This window comes from Panthera tigris, chromosome E2 (assembly GCF_018350195.1).
Source record: "Panthera tigris isolate Pti1 chromosome E2, P.tigris_Pti1_mat1.1, whole genome shotgun sequence".
NCBI lineage: Eukaryota > Metazoa > Chordata > Mammalia > Carnivora > Felidae > Panthera > Panthera tigris.
Genome location: NC_056674.1, coordinates 4,398,985 through 4,418,938, shown reverse-complemented (window position 1 = coordinate 4,418,938; position 19,954 = coordinate 4,398,985). Strand labels below are relative to the sequence as shown.

The following is a 19,954-nucleotide window of genomic DNA, read 5'->3' as shown; positions in this document are numbered from 1 at the left end:
AGTGTTCATAGTAAGCATCCTCCCTCTGAAGTCCTGCAACATAAACTACTCAAGATGCAGAGTTTTGTTTGTTTGTTTTTGTTTTTTTCCCTAATGGAGGGAGTCAAACAATGCTGGATTTCACGGTCAATGTTAAGGGGGCCTGAATCTAGCCCATGCTCTGTCTCATCAGAGGACTGTTGAACTCAATTTTCCCCTTAAAAGCCTTCACTTGCAAGCCACTGGGGAGTTCAAGACTTTTGAGCATTAGCTCCTCCTTCTCCTGGGTGGGTCCACACAAATAAACAGCTTAAATTGGTTCACTGCAAAAGGCCAGTGTATGATTTTATGGCTTGCTGCACATGGTGGACAAACTTGTTTGCTTTGGTTACTATTTTGGTGAGCATAAAGGGAACCCAGTCCCATGTGGATGTTCTGCCCATGATCCATTGGCCCCTGCTAGTGGGGGCATCTCAAGGTCCCATTGTGAGAAGGGAGATGAATCATTTTCAGAAATACCAAGTAAAAGCTGTGCAGTCTAATTAATAATAGGTTTACAACCTATTGGAAATATGTACAGACTCCCCCCTCCCCCCACATTGGAGTCCCAAACGCTTAGACACTTCACTTCCTTGTTCTTCTTCCCCTCTCCATTTAGTGGTCTTATTTTTGCGGGTTTTGCAATAAGCATGAGCCAAAGAACAGAGGGAGGAGGGACTGAAAGTCCCTGTGTCACCTCAGAGAATGCACCCTTTTTTGAGTCAGACTACTGTTTGCCCTACCTGGGCACAAGCAACTTTGGGTAAGGCTGTAACCTCTGTAATGCTCAGCCAATGAGGAACCAGGGGAGGGACTTACCTGTAGTGCTCAGTCAATGAAGAATCAGGGGAGGGACTTGCATGCTAGGAGATAAACTGTCTGCTGTGACTGTGCCCTGTGTGCCTATCCCGCAGAAACCACTCTTGCAAGAACATTGAGTAAAGCCTTTCTTCACTGTGATCTGAGTCTCCTTATCCCTCCTTTGATTGGGTTGACGGGCTTATTTCTCACACCATCCAGGAATTTCCTAGAAACTTGTTCTGGGAAGAGTTTTGAGACACTCACCACTGAGCAGATCTGGTTGATCTATGGCGCTTTTTTTTTTTTTTAAGAGATCTGCTATCATTTTTCTATTCCTTTTTTTTCCACTTCCACTTTAGGCCACAAAATCATACCATTTCTATTATTTGTGATGAGCTGGGGGACAATAGAAGTGTTCGAACTTAACTTATCCTAATAGTAAGGCAATGAAGTGCAATGGAAGGCTGAATGCTAACTGTAAATTTTTTTTGTAACATAACATTTCAAACCTGCTTAAATCCAGAGAGATTTTCTTATTACACAATTTGATTTGCACAGCAATAAAAAATTAAATATATAACAATACAGATGAAGAAACAAGAACTTAATTTGTAGGGAAATAATTATTAGATACATAAAGTACACATAGTGAAAACAGGTCACAGTAAAGTGAGATGTCATTTTGCTCGGTCACTAAAGCTCCTGACACGTCCAATATCATACCATCAAATTTATCGTTCTTGCTGATAGAGCAGAACACAAAACAAATATGGATCCCAGAGCTGACTTTCAGAGTTTCCAGCATAGATAACTCACTACAGTGATCCAATTTGGAAATCAGTTGGGACCAATAAATCACTGCATGAAGGAGTGAATGAGGTCCTTTATCCTTAATGTCACCAGCTAGGATTATTATGTCTCTTGGATTTTGTTGAAAGGATTTCGTATTTTCTCAAATACTGAAGAGATATATATTTCACCTCTGAGCCCTACACTATCATTTATGTGCTTTAGTCTTGAATATAGAAGAATAATGAATTTTAAATTTTATTTTATACATTTATATAGTCTAGATGGTATTGGCCTGAGGAATATAACTGCCCAAGCTGTACAACATTCAATCTTAAAAATAGGGCACCTGGGTGGTTCGGTTGGTTAAGTGACTTGATTTTGGCTCAGGTCATGATCTCAGGGTGCTGTGAGATTGAGCCCTACAACAGATTCTCTCAGCCCCTTCCTCCCCCCTCTAAAAATAAATATTAAAAAACTTAAAAAACTAAAAATAATGGGGTGCCTGTGTGGTCAGTCAGTTAAGCGTCCAACTTCAGCTCAGATCGTGATCTTGCGATTTGTGGATTCAAGCCCCGCATCGGGCTCTGTGATGACAGCCCAGAGCCTGGAGCCCGCTTCAGATTCTGTGTCTCCCTCTCTCTCTGCCCCTCCCCTGTTAGTGCTCTCTCTCTCTCTCAAAAATAAACATTAAAAATTTTTTTCAACTAAAAATAATTCTAAAAACAAAAATAGATTCAAGAGAAGTTACTAGGAAATGCTGACATACTATATATATATATATATATATACAAATTTTTAGTTTGCTATATCCCATTATATGGAGGAGCAAATGTAATGCGTTTATAAAGGAAGGGGTTTTTTAGGACTCAAATATTAATTTGTAACCCTTTTGCATTTGTTCTGAAATAGACACACCAGAAAGGTCACCTTCCCAAAATTGTGTCTGTTTGGCCTCAACCTACAAATATGTACCTAAGCAAAACTTTAAGCCAGAAGGAATTGTTCTATTTTACAAGTACAAGATAAAATTTATAATTAAACCGTCACAAAACAAAACAAAACAAAAAAAAAGATTTAAACGGACTATGCACCAAAAATTTAGTTTTAAGGAGACCAAGAAGGAAGATGCGAAATAACTTGACTATGATGCTTTCATTGTCCAGTGAGAGAAATAAGGCATCGGACTGGAAAAACTTCTTTTGATAAACAGTTAGTATGTGATGACACCAGACATTTTTTATTAGAGTTTCATCATAAACTCATTTTGGTGAGGACTTGTACTCTTCTGGTTTCAGAATCTAAGAGGCTTTGTGGTTCTGGGTCTGTGCTTGTGTTGTTTCTTGACTGGCAATGGGGACTGTTTCTGATCTAACTCCCCATGTGCAGTCCATTAGCCGAATGTTACACAATAGGCTGGTGTTCAGTTAGGACTCTAATAAAGGATGATCATTTTCCTTTGTAATACTGCATGGCCGCAATACACTGTAGAGTCAGGAAAGAACAGATTGCAGGTCTGTGGCAGAGATGACTCTTCCTCTTAGAAATTTAAAAGTCTTTGGGCGCCTGGTGGCTCAGTTGGTTGGGCGACTGACCTCGGCTCAGGTCATGATCTCACAGTTTATGAGTTCAAGCCCTGTGTCGGGCTCTGTGCTGACAGCTCAGAGCCTGGAGCCTGCTTCAGATTCCGTCTCCCCCTCTCTCTGCCCCTCCCATGATCCTGCTCTGTCTCTGTCTCTCAATAATAAATAAATGTTTAAAAAAAAATCTTTTTAAAGAAATTTAAAAGTCTTGGCATGCCTGGGTGGCTCAGCTGGTTAAGCGTCCAAAATTGGCTCAGGTCATGATCTCACAGTCCATGAGTTCGAGCCCCACATTGGGCCCTGTGCTGGTGGCTCAGAGCCTGGAACCTGTTTTAGATTCTGTGTCTCCTTCTCTCTCTGCCCCTTCCCCCTTGTGCTCTGACTCTGTCTCTCTAAAATAAACATTAAAAAAAAAAAAAAAGAAATTTAAAATTCTTCAGTCTTGCCAATGTAAATGCTTGATGCATTCTGTAGATAAGATTCTGAATGAATCCCAAGACAAAGGACATTAGCTCTTCTCATTAGACAGGGACAGAGTCAACAGCACCCAGCAGTCATCCCACAGGGATTCCCATTCATGTCACAAATAATTTAGTTACTGTCTCAGGGGAACCATAGAAGAATCAGCCACTTAACATGCTGAGCACTTTGAATTTAGGCAGGCTAAGTGCAGAGAAAACCAAGACACAAAATATAATGAACCAATTCCAGGATCAAATTTTTGCAGGAGCAAAACTCTCTAAAAAACACTCTAGTTAGCACATTCATTCACAGCTAAAACCCCTTAGGTAGTGTTGAGCACCTAAACCCACTAGGAATCAAAATAAATCACTAAAATGGGGGAAAGGATGGAGACAATTGTTGGAGACCTTCCAACAATCTGGTGGGACTCGTGTTTAACACACATGGAGAACATGTTTGCAATATCTAAAGAGTTATACTAAGGATGATTTGAATGCTCAAGTGGCCTGAATGAGGACCCTTGAAATACTTAATGTGTGTACTTATGCATCCACCTCCAGAGAGCCATCTATCAACTAAACAAATCGAGTGGGACACATATTTTGACTGCTTCTTGTAAGTTTAAAAAAAAAAAAAAAACAACACTAACAAGATAGTATAGATGCAGTAAACAAATAAGGAACCCTCTGAAATCGTGGCAAAAACTGAGCTCAAAAAACCAACTCCTCTAGAAGTACTTCCTACTTGGAATGCCAAGAAATGAGGCATTTAAGTCAAATCCTGTCGGAGAACAAGGATTCTTGTTGCCTCAAAGATCCTTCTAGCTGGACTAAGAATCAAATTGACATGAGACAGGTTAACAGACCATCAAATTTAATAGGTGTATATACAGGGAATCCACATAGAGGTAGAAATTCCAAAGACTGTCAGGCAAGATGAGGCACATATGTCATCCAGAACTAAGGAAAAGGGGGTAGGCGCCTGGAGCTTCCTAGGAAAGGAATGCACTTCACAGGGTGATAAGAGTATATATTTGGTAACTAGAGGTTTGTCCTACCTCACAGATGTGTCACTCAGATAAACTTTATCTTGGTTAATAACTCTTACTGTGGGAAAAGCCATAGAACTTAGACTCTTCTGTGTGGTTAAGGGAGGGGGAAAGTTCTCTTGAGCCCACAAGTTCAAAGTACCTTCACCTCAAATTATCAATGGGACAAAGTGGCATATTGTGGCTGAGAGGAGGGGTGGGGGCAGGCGGAGCAGGTTGTCCTAAACCACTTCAGTTCCCCCATCTGCAACTTCTATGGTAGTTCACATATTAAAACTTGACCTGGTAGATTTTTCATGCCCTTGATCTAGTACTTTAGTCCTGACAATAGGTCAGTTTAATTAGTCAAGGAAGTTTCACGAGGCAAGGATTCAGCTGTATTTTCAAACTAAGTCTTGTAGTTTCAAGTAATGTTATTAAATGAGGCATTTATATGAGAACAAATGAACTATTGCTAATAGTCACTGAGAATTTCTGAATTCTGGAGGAATCCCGTAGGGAGAAAAGATAAATGTTTCAATTTGTTTACAAGGTAGGTTTTGTGAAACTCCTGCAAGTCAGTTAAGAGAAAATGTTTGCTTAAATCTGCAAAAAACACAACTATTTTTTAAAGGTTTTATTTAAATTCCAGTTAGTTAACATACACTATATTAGTTTGAGGTGTACAACAGTGATTGTATAATTCCATACAACACCCAGTGCTCAACACAAGTGCGCTCCGTAACTCCCACCACTTATTTAACCCGTGCCCCCACCCACCCACCTCTATTCTGGTAGTCATCAGTTTCTTCGATATAGTTAAGTCTATTTTTTGATTTGCTTCTTTTTTTCCCCGTTTGCTTGTTTCTTTATCACACACGAGTGAAATCAGATGGTAGTTCTCCGAATTTTTTCGTTTATACAATACTCTACCTCCATCCAGGTCAGTGCAAATGTCAAGATTTCATTGCTTTTTATGGCTGGGTAATATTCCGTTGTGTACATAGACGGCATCTTTCTTATTCGTTCGTTAGTCAGTGAACACTTGTGCTGGACTGTTTGAATCAAAAATGCTCACTGCCACTAATTCTCCAACTTCAACAATTCTGTGCCTTGGAAAGAGAACACAGAACTATACTCATCATGGGTTGACTGAAGACAGGAAGGTCCCTCACAGCAATGCATCAGCTTCCCTAAAACGTCACCCACGTAGAGTGGATCTAACCATAAATGGGCTTATATACCTGGGATATTAGTGCTTTGATGAGACCAACCACAGCCCATGACTTGCTGATCCTATTAGTGTCCAGAAGGCTTCTTCATCGCCAAAATTTACTCTTATATGTGACATTTTACAGCTAGGCCCACACCTGTGCACCATTCATTACCCCCTCCTCCATCCACTGTCACTGATCTATGTCTGGGCAATCACAGTAATCGCCACACAAAATCTGTTCTTCAGTAACACACAATTCGACTGAATCATGAAGATAAAAGATGAATTCCTATTTTAGTATATGTGCTGCCGAAGCGAGCACAAAAGATGAATTCCTTAATCCTCAGAAACTCACCCCATTTCCAAAATCCTCATCTCTGTGACACTTACTCATTAGATGACACCACCAAGAGCTGCCTATGACTTTGGTGACAAAAGGGAGCCACCTCCAGTTCCCTTCCCACATTGAAAGGGCTCCTCACATATTCATTTCATACGTCTTATCTCTCTAAAGATGGTGCCATGGTCACGTTTTACTTATATTCTCATTCCACATCCCAGTGCTAAATGTCTGAATTAATACTGTGTCCCACTGGGGGCACCTGGGTGGCTCAGATGGTTGAGCAACCGACTTCGGCTTAGGTCATGATCTTGCACTTTGTGAGTTTGAGCCCCGCATCGGGCTCTGTGCTGACAGCTCGGAGCCTGGAGCCTGCTTTGGATTGTTTCCCCCTCTCTACTCCTCCCCTGCTCACGCTGTCTCTCTCAATGATGAATAAACGTTAAAAAAATAATTTAATAATAAAAAAAAAATACCGTGTCCCACTGGCCAAACATCTCTATGATCGCATTTAGGATTTCAGTGAGGACATTCTAGCCGCCAACACAGGCAGAAAATGTTTTTGATGCCTATGTAGCTGGAAACAAAAATGAGGAAAAACAGAACTGGAGATCTAGAGATAACTAGGAAATAAAACAAAATAGAAGCTTTATTTTTTGAAATGCAGGGAGTCAGTTGTGTAACTCAAGCATCTTCTCTCCACAGCCAGAATTTATGCCAATTCTTCATCCTGTTTTCTAGCTCTTACCTGGGGCTATATCACTCCCATTGGAATGTTTCCCTACTTATGGGTATCTACTACTCAACCAGTATTGTCATACATACATACTTACTTCATGTTAAGTATCAAAACAACATTCCCCCCCTTATGACTGGGGGCACATACCTTTATTTGGGGCCACAATGTGGTGCTTTAGAGTCCCTGCACAAGGTCCAGATTGGGCCATTGACTACAATAGGTTTAGGTAAACTCTGTGGCAATCTTCTCTAAGCGACACACAAGGGGGAAAAGTTGAGGGGGGGGGGGGTTATATCAGAAGTTACACTAGGGGTCGCCTGAGTGACTCAATCCGCTAAAGGACTCAGATCATGATCATAAGGCTTGTGAGTTTGGCCCAGGTTGGGTGCTGCCCTGCTGGCAGAGCCTGCTTGGGGTTTTCTGTCTCCGTCTCTCTCTGCCCCTCACCCTCTCTCTCTCTCTCTCTCAAAATAAATAAATAAACAATAGAAAAAAAAAGCTACACTAACTTGTGACTCTACAGGGTTGTTATCTACGGACCATACTAGTGAGAAAAGGCCGGTGTTAGTTCAAGTCCCTGCGAAACTACTGGCTATACAAAATGGCTGCCAAGTGGCACCAACATGGAGTCCTTGAGCTAAACGGTCTATAATACCTCTATATAATCTATACTATATCCGTGTACTATCCCACTAGTCCCGAAAAGGAGAAAATGATACAATTGAGAAACTAGGGAAAAAATAATCACACATTATTTAAACTTTAAAGCCACTGAGAAAACGGATTTCTAGGTGTATTATTCCACTCCATTACAAATACGTGATAGATACCATCAGTTTCCTACAACCTCAAATAAAAATGAGATAGGGTAACATTGGTGGTGGGATAATACTTCATTCATTACACATCCATGCGAACACGTTAAAAACCATTATGTTTTAGTAACTAAAATATATTAAGTTCACAAATAGACTAAGTAATGCATTCCAAATCCACTCTATAACCCTTCTTCAAAATACAGAATACAGGCATTCAAAAAGCATTGGTCTCCTGATATGATGTGGAAATAGTACTTTCCATAATTTTCAGGCCTGAGGTCCTTCTTAAAAAATGTCTAAAAATCATATGCCGTATGGGGTAAGCATTTGCTATCCTTTCTGACATCTGTGAGGATTGATCCATTTGAACCACATCAACTGACATTCTCTACATCGAATTTTAGCTGTTATGAAGATACACCAGTATTTTACAAGACTGCCATGTCTTTTTTCTTAAAGACCAGTTGGTAAAATAAAAAATACTTATCATATTCGGGAAATGTTTTACTTTGAATAAATGGAGAAGATTGATGTTCTGAACACCTATCTCATTATAAGCATAAATAGCATCTCCATTTAGATTTTCTTCATATTGTACATCAGACTGTCCTCCATCTTCCATGAAAATTTAGGTATGCAGGAGTCCCACCTAATGAAGGACATCTCATATCTTTGATGCATCAACAATCAGCCACATACTTTCACACACCCACTAGGAATGAATGAATTCTGCAATTTGAGAGTAGAAATACAATAATACTTGCTAGTCAAATATCTCAGGGTCAATGTAAGAAAAAAAAACACATTGAAATTAATTATACCTATGCAAAAATCCATCCACTTAAGCTTTTGAAGCATATTAGCATATATATTATCTAAGTGTTTAGCTTTGTATTTTTACTTATAATGAGTATTTTGATGTAATGTCTAAATAGGCTGACATAATGCTTGCCACTTGATTTGTCACCTCTATTGACATTTGATATTCAATTAAATATTTTCCTAAATATTTATATCTTTCAAGTCACTTTCCTCTATGCACTCTGGTGTTTGCTAAAATGTACATTAAAATGAAGGTCTTTGCTCATTCATTACATTTTCAGGGATTGAATCTGGTGTGCATTTGGATTCCGGTTAAAGGCACTGCAACTCTCTCTACATGTTACGGTTTCTAAACTGTTTAGATAGCTATGATGTTGAACAAATTGTGAGTTTCGGCTACAGGATTGCCACATTCTTTACTTTTGTAATGTTTCTCCTCAGTATAAAGTCTGTGATGCTCAGTAGGGTTGAGCCTAAAAGTCTTACCAGATTCTTTACATTGGTAAATTTTTCCTCCAGTATTCTGTGATATTGAATGAGGCTTGACCTCTGATTAAAGGGCTTGCCAAATTCTTTATATTTGCAAACTCCTCTCCAGTATAACTTCTCTGTTCAGCAGTCAGGGTTTAGCATTGCTTAAAGGTCAGGCTACATTCTTGACATTTGTATGGTTCCTCTCCAATAGAATTCTCTGATGTGGAGTAAGGGCTGAGAAGTCCTTAATAGTTTTCTCATTCTTTAGATTTGTAAGGTTTGCTCCAGTGTGAATTCTGTGATGATGAGTAAAGGTTAACCAGAGATTAAGTGTTTTGCCACATTCTTTACTTTGGTAAGGTTTCTCTTAAGTGTGTATTCTGTGATGTTGAATAAGATGTGAATACTGGATAAAGGTGTGGCCACATTCTTCACATTTGTAAGGTTTCTCTCCAGTATGAATTCTGTGATGTCGAGTAAGGTTTGAGTGCCTGTTAAAGGCCTGGCCACATACTTTACATTTGTAAGGTTTCTCTCCAGTATGGACTCTGTGATGACGAGTAAGGTATGAGTGCCTGTTAAAGGCCTGGCCACATTCTTTACATTGGAAAGGTTTCTCTCCTGTATGAATTCTGTGATGCTGAGTAAGGTTTGAGTGTCTGTTAAAGGCCTGGCCACATTCTTTACATTGGAAAGGTTTCTCTCTAGTATGGATTCTGTGATGTTGATTAAGATGTGAGTGCTGGTTAAAGGCCTGGCCACATTCTTTACATTTGAAAGGTTTCTCTCCAGTATGAATCCTGTGATGTCGAGTCAGGTTGGAGTGCTGGTTAAAGGACTGGCCACATTCTTTACATTGGTAAGGTTTCTCTCCAGTATGGATTCTGTGATGTTGGGTAAGGTATGAGTGATGGTTAAAAGCTTGGCCACATTCATTACATTGGTAAGGTTTCTCTCCCGTATGAATTCTGTGATGTTGAGTAAGGTTTGAGTGCTGGATAAAGGCTTGGCCACATTCTTTACATTGGTAAGGTTTCTCTCCAGTATGAGTTCTGTAATGGTGAGTAAGGGTTGTGTGCTGCCTAAAGGCCTTGCCACATTCTTTACATATGTAAGGTTTCTCTCCAGTGTGAGTTCTGTAATGTTTACTAAGGATTGAGTGCCATTTAAAGGTCTTGCCACATTCTTTACATTGGTAAGGTTTCTCACCTGTATGAACTCTGTAATGACCAACAAGGGTTGCATGCTGGGTAAAGGCCATCCCACATTCTTGACATTTGTACGGTTTTTCTCCAGTATGGATTCTGTGATGTTCAGTAAGATGTGAGTGCCTGGTAAAGAGTTTTCCACATTCATTACATTTGTAAAGATTCTCTCCAGTATGAATTCTGTGATGTTGAGTAAGGCTTGAGTGGTGGATAAAGACCTTGCCACATTCGTTACAAATGTAACTTTTCTCTCCAGCACCGATTGTCTTATGTATATACAGTCTTGATGACTGACTATACATGTTCCCAGGTTTATTACGTCTGTATGAGTTTTTTCCCACATGCATTCTCGGATGATCCATAACATTGGAGGTCTGGTTAAGAGCTTTGTCACATTCATTATATTTATAAGGATTCTCTCCCATATGCATACTCTTATGTATAATGAGGTTGGAGCCTTGATAAAAGACTTCCCATTTATTACACTCAAAATGGTTCTCTGGAAAATGAGTAATCAGATGTTTATTAACGTTTGACCCCTGGATAAATATCTTCTCAGATTCACTGTATTGAGCAATTATGTTTTCATTGAAAATGCTCTGGTAGTTTTGCAGGGTTGACTCCTCGGTGAAGGAACTCTCAAACTGATACCACATAGCGCTTTTTTCTTCATTTTTAAATCCCTGATTTTCAGAAATATTGGACTGAAAGGTCAATGCAAACCTATTTTCAAAATGGTTCAAATAATTATTTTCGGCCTGGACTAGGTAATTTTCCAGATTTTCCAAATTTGGATTCTGCACATACGTATCTTTGATCATTGGATTTGAACCATTGCTTACAGAAACACAAGGCTTTGCAGAAGTAGTTGACTTAAAAAGGGATGTCGTCCAGAATGTTTTATATCCTTCACCGTCTGGGGCGGTGAGATTCTCATAATGGGCAGTTATCTCTGTTTGGATACGTCCTTCATATCTCGGATGCTCTGCACTCTCTCCATCATTGTCCCAGTCTATCATTAAGTGTAAATTCTCAAGGGCACTCTGTTTATATCTACCCAGTGACACATTCTGAAAACAAGATTCTATGCACGGCTTTGGCAGCAAGCTCTGGGTGTCATTTGAAGATATGGCTGAAAGAGATCAAATAACAGGAAAATAAAATCATTTTTATCCAACTACTGTCAGATAAATACACTGACGAATTCTAACATGCAAAATTAAAATCAATCGGAGAGGGGTGCCTGGGTGGCTCAGTCGGTTAAGCGTCCAACTTCGGCTCAGATCATGATCTCACAGCTTGTGGGTTCAAGCCCCACGTCGTGCTCTGTGCTGATGGCTCAGAGCCTGGAGCCTGCTTCCGATTCTGTGTCTCCCTCTCTCTCTGCCCCTCCCCCGTTCATGCTCTGTCTCTCTCTGTCTCAAAAATAAACGTTAAAAAAAAAATTTTTTTTTAATAAAATAAAAAAAAATAAAATCGATCGGAGAACGTCAGCAAGACTGTTGAGAAGCAATCATCAGGACCTCATTCTGCCGGCACAGAAATTTGCATAGAACGTGCTGACCACGTAGCCTAAGAGATCATTCTGGAGTACACGTCGCTTTTCTATATGCCAAAAAGTCAGAAGTACCGTTTGAGAACAAAATTAGCAGAAGGAAGGAAATCTAAACATCAACCACAAATGAACAAAACAGGGTATAGCAAAAAGTAGACAGTGCCAACAAGAAAAGGAGCTGGTGTTCAGAAAAGATCAACAAACGTGACAGACCTGTAACTAAATCAGGGAAGAAAGACAGAGAAGACCAAGTACAATCAGAAGTGAAAGCAGACACATTAAAACTGATATGACAGAAACAAAAATAATTATAAGAGGTGACCATGCCCACAAATAGGTATCCAAAAAAAAAAAAAAGAACCTGTGTGTTATGGGGTGCCCGAATGACTCAGTTGGTTAAACATCTGAAATGGCTGAGGTCAACATCTCAGGGTTGTGAGACAGAGGCCCACTTGGGGCTGCCTGAGGAGTGTGTAGTCTGCTTAAGATGCTCTCCCTCTATCTCTGCCCCTCCCCTGCTCTCCCACCCCTGTACTTTCTCACTCTAAACAAAATTAAATTAAATTAAATTGACTTCTGGGGAGCCTGGGCAGCTCAGGCAGTTTAATGTCTGACTCGGTTTCAGCTCAGGTCATGATCTCACAGTTTGAGGAGTTCCAGCCCCATGTTGGACACCATGTTGACAGTGCGGAGCCTGCTTGAGATTCTCTTGTCTTCCTCTCTCTGCTCCTCCCCAAGTTGCACTCTCTTTCTCTCTCAAAATAAATAAACTTAAAAAAAAACTTACTTGTAAAAAAATAAGTATAAATTTCAAAAGGTGTTACATACCTGACTCCATCATGGAGAAATATATAAAAATAAAATAAAATAAGAAATATATATGTAATTTTTGAGACAGGGACAGAATGCGAGCTGGGGAGGGGCAGAGAGAGAGAGGGAGACACAGAATACAAATCAGGCTCCAGGTTCTGAGCTGTCAGCACAGAGCCCAACATGGGGCTCAAACCCATGGACCGTGAGATCATGACCTGAGCTGAAGTCGGACGTTTCACTGACTGAGCCACCCAGGCGCCCCTATGTATATATATTAAAAAAAAAAAATCTCAACCTGCCAACAGCTAAGTAGATTAGATTGATAAAGAAATTTTATTTTTCTTTTAAGCTTATTTGTTTTGAGAGGGAAAGGAAAGTGGGGGGGGAGGGGGCAGAGAGGGAGGGAGAATTTCAAGCAGGCCCCAGGTTGTCAACGCAAATCCTGATGCAAGGCTCGAACCCAGGACTCGAGATCATGACCTGAGCTGAAGTCTGATACTTAACCAACTGAGCCACCCACGAGTCCTACTAAAGAAATTTCTACAAACTTTCAACAATGAAAGGTCCTCTGCCAGATGATTCATTTAATGAGAAACAGATGAAACAATGAGAAAGTGCTTCCAATCTCCTCCAACATTTCCAAGAAGTGAAGATAAATTATCAAAACACTCTCTGTGACAGGACAATCACCTGGTTATCAAAGCCAAAGGAAGACACAAGTACACAAGAGTACAAAGTACTACCTGTGAGGAATATTCAATACAAAGTCCACAATAAATTAAAGCAAAATGAATCAAAAGCACACTTCGATATTTTACAACATAATCAAGTGGGAATTCTTCCTGTAACTCAGGGGTGTTTCAACTTACAGAAATCAAGAAATTTAAGACTGCACATGAACCAAGAGAAAATCAAACAGGACATGATGCTCTTAATTGTCGCAGAACAAGAGTGTGTGAGCATATTGGAAAGCGTTTCATGATTTACAACACTCAATAGTAGGAACAGAAGGAAACTACCTCAGCCTAATAAAGAACACAAATGTACAAAAGTTGAAATCTAACATATTCAAAGATAAAAGACTGAAAGTTTCTCCTGCGTGATCATAAACAAGGTAAGGAAGCGACTTTACCACTTCCATTGGACAAAGTACTGGAATATTCTAGTCAGAACAGTTAGGCAAGAAAACATACAAAAAAGGAATCCAATATAAAAAAACTATCTGTTCACAGATGACATGATCTAAGAAAATCCTCAAGAATCCTTATTTCTTTTTTCTGTTATTTTTTTGGTCATTCCTTGTATTGTTTATTTCTGCTAATTTTCCCTGCTAGGAAATCCATTTTCAAACTTTTTTATGCTATAAATGCTTATGTTAAGAAAAATTTCAGCAGCACCTGGGTTCAGTCAGTTAAGCGTCCAACGTCAGCTCAGGGCATGATCTCACAGTTCATGAGTTCGAGTCCTGCTTCAGCTGGGAGCATGAAGCCTGCTGCAGATTCTGTCTGTGTCTCCCTCTCTCAATCTATCCCTCCCCAGCTTGCGTGCTCTCTCTCAAAAATGAACAAACATTAAAACAAAAAAAGAAAAATTTCAGATAAACAACTTAACACTACACTACAAGGAAGTAGGAAAAGAACAGAGCTGAGATTTAGTAGAGGAAGGAAATGACAAAGAAAAATTAAAAATAAATAGAGATCAGAATAAGCAAAAACATAAGACTGAAAGTAACACAATTTCCATCAAAATCCCAACGCCATTTTTGGCAGGAAGATCAAAGTCTGTCCTAACATTTATATGGATTTTACAGAATGACACATACACAGAGCAATCCTGAAAATACATCGAGATCATGTTGCTGGCAGCACACTTCCTGATTGAAAGCAACTACAAATCCGTAGGTATAAAAATAATGAACTACAAACATAAAGAGAAGCATACAGTAACGGAAACACGTAGGTGAGTCACATGTGTACTTCTCCAGTGTTAACGTGTATGAGAACAAAGTGGCAATCTTGTTAAAATTCATATTCTGCTTTGGATTTTTGTAGGTGGGTTCCAAGTCTCCACATTTCTTATAAGCTTGAAAGTGATGCCAACCTTTGGCTCAAGAGCCATATTTTTGTTTCTTTTTTCTTTTTTTTTTTTTTTAATTTTTAACGTTCATTCATTTTTTGAGAGAGAGAGGCAGACAGAGCATGAGTGGGGGAGGGGCAGAAAGAGAGAGACAGAGTCCAAAGCAGGCTCCAGGCTCTGAGCTGTCAGCACAGAGCCCAATGCAGGGCTTGAACTCATGAACCACGAGATCATGACCTAAGCCAAAGTCGGATGCTTATCGGACTGAGCCACCCAGATGCCCCAAGAGCCACAGTTTTAGGTTCCAAAAATAAACATAAAAAAAGAAGAAATCGTGGATGACTGTGAACTTAGAGACTATTGTAGAAATTACAAGTTTTTTTTTTTTTTTTTTTTTGAGACAGAAAGAGACAGAGTATGAACAGGGGAGGGTCAGAGAGAGGGAGACACAGAATCTGAAACAGGCTCCAGGCTCCGAGCTGTCAGCACAGAACCCAACGTGGGGCTCGAACTCACAGATCGCAAGATCATGACCTGAGCCGAAGTCGGACGCTTAAACAACTGAGCCACCCAGGTGCCCCTAGAAATTACAACTTCTAACGTCGAGAACAGAAACAATGGTTCTCGAACATTTCCTACACACTGCATACCATTATAACACTTTTTCATAAACGTACCCATGAATCCACAGTAACCTATGAGAACTGTTCATCTTTCAAAAGACTCTCTTGACAAAACTTCAGTAATAGCAGAACCTGAGTTTTAACCCAGACTACCTGCCTGTGAATTCACCTAAGAGAAACACACAGACCGTTGTACAGACACAACCTTCAAGGAGATTCACAGGTTTCAAAGTGACTGTGGGAATGGAAACACAATTAAATCACAGAACTCATCCACTACAAGAGGTAATTGAGGATAAAACATAAAACACAAAAATTCCAAATTTCAAGAAAGGAATAAAAATGGGGTGCCTGGGTGGTTCAGTTACAGCTCAGGTCATGACCTCACGGTTCGTGAGTTCAAGCCCCCACATTGGGCTCTGTGGTGACGGCTCAGAGCCTGGAGCCTGCTTGGGATTCTGTGACTCCCTCTCTCTTTGCCCCTCCCCCGCTTACACACTGGTGCTTTCTCTCTCAAAAATAAACATTAAAAAAATTTTTAATAAGAAAATAATAAAATAAACATGTTTTTAAAAAGAGCATGCTCTAATTTCTAGCTAAAGCAATACGTGACTGAGCACAGTGTTCACAGAAAAGAAGAATTAAATGTCAAATTAGTTTCTTAGTATGAATACAGGAAAACATAATAAATAATAAAAAATAGAATATAAGGAGGGGCGCCTGGGTGGCTCAGTCAGTTGGGAGGCTGACTACAGTTCAGGTCACGATCTCGCGGTCCATGAGTTCAAGCCCCGCGTCAGGCTCTGTGCCGACAGCTCAGAGCCTGGAGCCTGCATCTGATTCTGTGTGTCCCTCTTTCTGTCCCTTCCCTTTTTTATTTTATTTATTTTATTTCATTTATTTTTATTTATTTTATTTTATTTTTTATTTTATTTATTTCTATTTTATTTATTATTATAAAAAAATGATAAACTTTTTTAAAATTTTAAATAGAATATAAGGAAAAATATAAAAAATAGAATACAAGTAAAAACATAAAAATCTTGGTAAATCCAAATCCTAATATCTACATTAGAATATTAATTCTTCACCTAATCAAATTGTTACAGTAAAGTGTGAATAAGTTGGATGATGCCACTTCCAAGAAGCAAAAACACCAGTAACTAAAGAAACCTTTTTTAATGTTTGTGTATTTTGACAGAGAGGGAGAGAGGGTGGGTAGAGACAGAGAATACCAAACAGACTCCATGCTCAGCACAGAGCCCGACGCGGGGCTGGATCTCAGGACCCCGAGATCACAACCTGAGTTGTCAAGAATCAGAGGCTTAACTGAATGAACCACCCTGTCCCCTAAAGAAATCTTTCTTAGTGTTGTCCAATTCAGAAGGAAGAAGTGAAATGTAGCAATTAAACTATATGGAATTGGATATACTCCCTGAACAATTATTTCCATATTCAAATTAATTTTGAACACGTCATTTTGTGCAAACTGTTCTAAAAATCCCTGAGCAAGTTATATGAGCAACAACTAATATACAGCCAAACAAGGAAAACAGAGATGTTATACAATTAATAGCTAGGTAGACAAGACAGGATTTGCCTGGAGAGATTCTCAAACCAAGATACATGAGATTTAAGAGAAATAACTTCAATACAATGTAGAGAAAATTATTTCCATTAGGTATCTCTTAACATTTTTGTTTGCTAGAAAACCATCAATTTTTTAATATATTTTAGAGAAAGAGAGAGCGTGCAAGCAGGGGAGGGGCAGAGAGACAGAGACAGAATCTGAAGCAGGCTCCAGGCTCTGAGCCATCAGCACAGAGCCTGATGTGGGGCTTGAACTCACGAAAAGTGAGATCGTGACCTGAGCTGAAGTCGGACACTCAACCGAGCCACCCAGGCGCCCCGAAAATCATCAATTTTGAAATTTGGAAATTATCTCTTTTGATGCAATATTCCCTTTCCTACTGAAGATCTAGGTACAAACACCCACAAACATAGGCACACATGAACTTCTTTCTAGTTAGTTCTGGGACTCCAAAATCTATCTTTAGCTTAATATAACCTATTGCATTCTGCGCATATCAAAACCAGAAAAATCTGTGTTCTCTATGCTCACAGAAACAAGAGCAAAGAAAAATAGGAAAATTTTATAAATAGCGATTGAGAATTCAGTCGGTATGGCTTAGAATTCTTTTAATTTCAAAAGCACTCTCAACAAACCACTACAAGATCACAGTAGGAGTCTTGGTCAAATACCCATTATAAGCATTCAAGAGTCTTTCTTGGGGCGCCTGTGTGGCTCAGTTGGTTAAGTGTCTGACGTCGGTTAAGGTCATGATCTCATAGTTTGTGACTTCGAGCCCTGCATCAGGCTCTGTGCTGTCAGTGGAGAGCCTGCTTGGGACTCTTTCTCTCTCTCAAAATAAAATAAACTTAAAAAAAATTAAAGAAATAAAAGAGAATCATTCTTCTTCTGACAGAATGATCTGTGAGTTCTGCTTCCCATGCTTTACAAACGGAGGCTAAGGGGAGCCTGGGTGTCTCCGTCGGTTGAGCGGCCAACTTCGGCTCAGGTTTCGATCTTGCTGTCCGCGAGTTCAAGCCCCGCATCGGGCTCTGTGCTGACAGCTCAGAGCCTGGAGCCTGTTTCAGATTCTGTGTCTCCCTCTCTCTGACCCTCCCCCGTTCATGCTCTGTCTCTCTGTCTCAAAAATGAATAAACGTTAAAAAAAAAAAAAAATTAAAAAAAAACAAACAGAGGCTAATAATCAAGTGCATGTGGATGTACGATAATTTCACACCCTTTTACGGGAAGAGTTAGCCAATCTTTCCTCAGATATTTGTGAAATTTTCTTTATGTCAACCACATAATTAATATTCATGACTTCCACGAATGGCCATTTAAGACATCCATATTTTGATGCAATTCCAATGTTTCCTACTTAAACGGCAACTGGCAAAACTATTTAAAATTCTGAGTTTCTCTGTCTTACTTTAGCGCAAAGAATGATGCCCTGAACACTTACTTCATGCTGACTTTGTCACTCTTACATGTCAACCACAAACAGGATCCCCATGTGGACCCCCCTTTGTACAGTCAGTATACACGACAGCCTCCTTGATCTTTCATGGAAAAGTAGGTACGAAGGTGCCTGGGTGGATCCGTCAGTTAAGCGTCTGACTTTGGCTTAGGTCATGTGTTCAAGTCACCCGATGGGTGAGCATAAACCCCACTTCTCTCTCCCACACTCTCTCTGCCCCTCCCTCACTTGTGCCCTCTTTATCAACAAAAAAAAAAAAAAAAAAAAAAGGAAAAAGAAACGAAATGTAGGCATGAGTGTATTCCTCAACATAAAAGAGCCCCTCAACAATCAAATCATTTTGCATGCACAGAAGTAACACAGGCATAGCATGAGATGATTTCAGAGTAAAGGTAGGGACACCTGGCTGGCTCAGTGTGTTTAGAGTCCAACTCTTGATCTCAGCTCAGGTAATGATCTTGGTTTGGGACATGGAGCCCAAGGTATCTCCCCAGGATGTTATTACCTCTTGTTGAAAACTTTTGATCAGGAGTTAACAGCTTTGCCACATTCTTTGCAGTTTAGGGTTTTCCTCCATTATGTGTTCTCTCATGTTCAGAAAGTCTGTAGTTCTGTTTAAAGGCTTTGTCACATATTTTACATTTGGCAGCCTTCTCCCCACTACATTCTACTTCGGGTTGGAAGTTTTGAGTAGTACTTTACTGCTTTGCCACATTTTGTAGATTTGTAATATTTCTTCCCATTATAAAATCTGTGTTGGGGAGCTTGGTTGGATCCGATGGTAAAGTGTTTGAATCTTGACTTCAGCTCAGGTCATCATCTCAAGGTCCGGAGATCAAGCCCCACAATGGGCTCGATCTTAAGATGCTGTTTAAGATTCTCTCTCCCCCTACCCAACTTGCGCACACGCTCTCTCTTTAAATGAATGAATAAACAAGTAAGTAAATCTCTGCCATTGAGTGGGTTTTGAAGTTAAAGGCTTTGCCAAAGTTACTACATTTGTAAGTCTTCTCTTTAGTAAGGATACAGTGGTACATAGTAAGATTTGAACTTTCGTAAAAGACTTCCCCACATTTATTATTTTTATGTGGGCTCTTTGCAGACTGAGTTCTCTGATGTTTATTAGGATTTGACCCTTGATTAGCATTTTCCCAGATTCACTGTATGGGTAAGTTATGTCTCCATTATAAATACCTCACTAATTACAGAAGATACAGTCCTCACTAAAGATCTCCCTATGTTCACAACACATGAAAACTTGCTGCAAACTAAGTATTATGTGATAACTATTGAGCAGTGAAATCTGGTTAAAGATGCTACCACGTTTATCAAGATTAGAGACTTTGGAACAAGGGATTATGTGTTAGTGGAAGAATACGAAACCCACCTAAGAGAATTTCTCAAATCAATCATATTAAGAATTTTTATCTTCATTTTGAAATGTCTAACATTTCAAAAAAAAAAAAAAAGTCTAACATTTCAAAATGTCTCGGTGAATGATTAATCCAGTTTTACGTTTGAAATGGTTACTTTCAGTACGGAT

At 39.5% G+C, this 19,954-nt stretch overlaps 1 protein-coding gene across 12 annotated transcripts in view; it reads right to left on the bottom strand.

Moving 5' to 3' along the window:
- Window positions 1-5,420: 5,420 nt before the first annotated feature.
- Window positions 5,421-19,954, bottom strand: part of LOC102955340 (zinc finger protein 429-like) — a 79,507-nt gene continuing 64,973 nt past the window's right edge. For 11 of the 12 annotated variants that reach the window (XR_006211640.1, XR_006211642.1, XR_006211639.1 and 8 more), the window contains 2 exons: window positions 9,102-11,429; window positions 5,421-5,792 (listed from right to left, as the gene is read on the bottom strand). Coding sequence is in view for 1 of the 12 variants with exons in the window: in XM_042967974.1 (XP_042823908.1) it covers window positions 5,764-5,792; window positions 10,299-11,429 (1,160 nt within the window). In the remaining 11 variants the exon portion in view is untranslated. The remainder of the gene's footprint in view (window positions 5,793-9,101; window positions 11,430-19,954) is intronic. The other variant, XM_042967974.1, reaches the window with a different exon arrangement.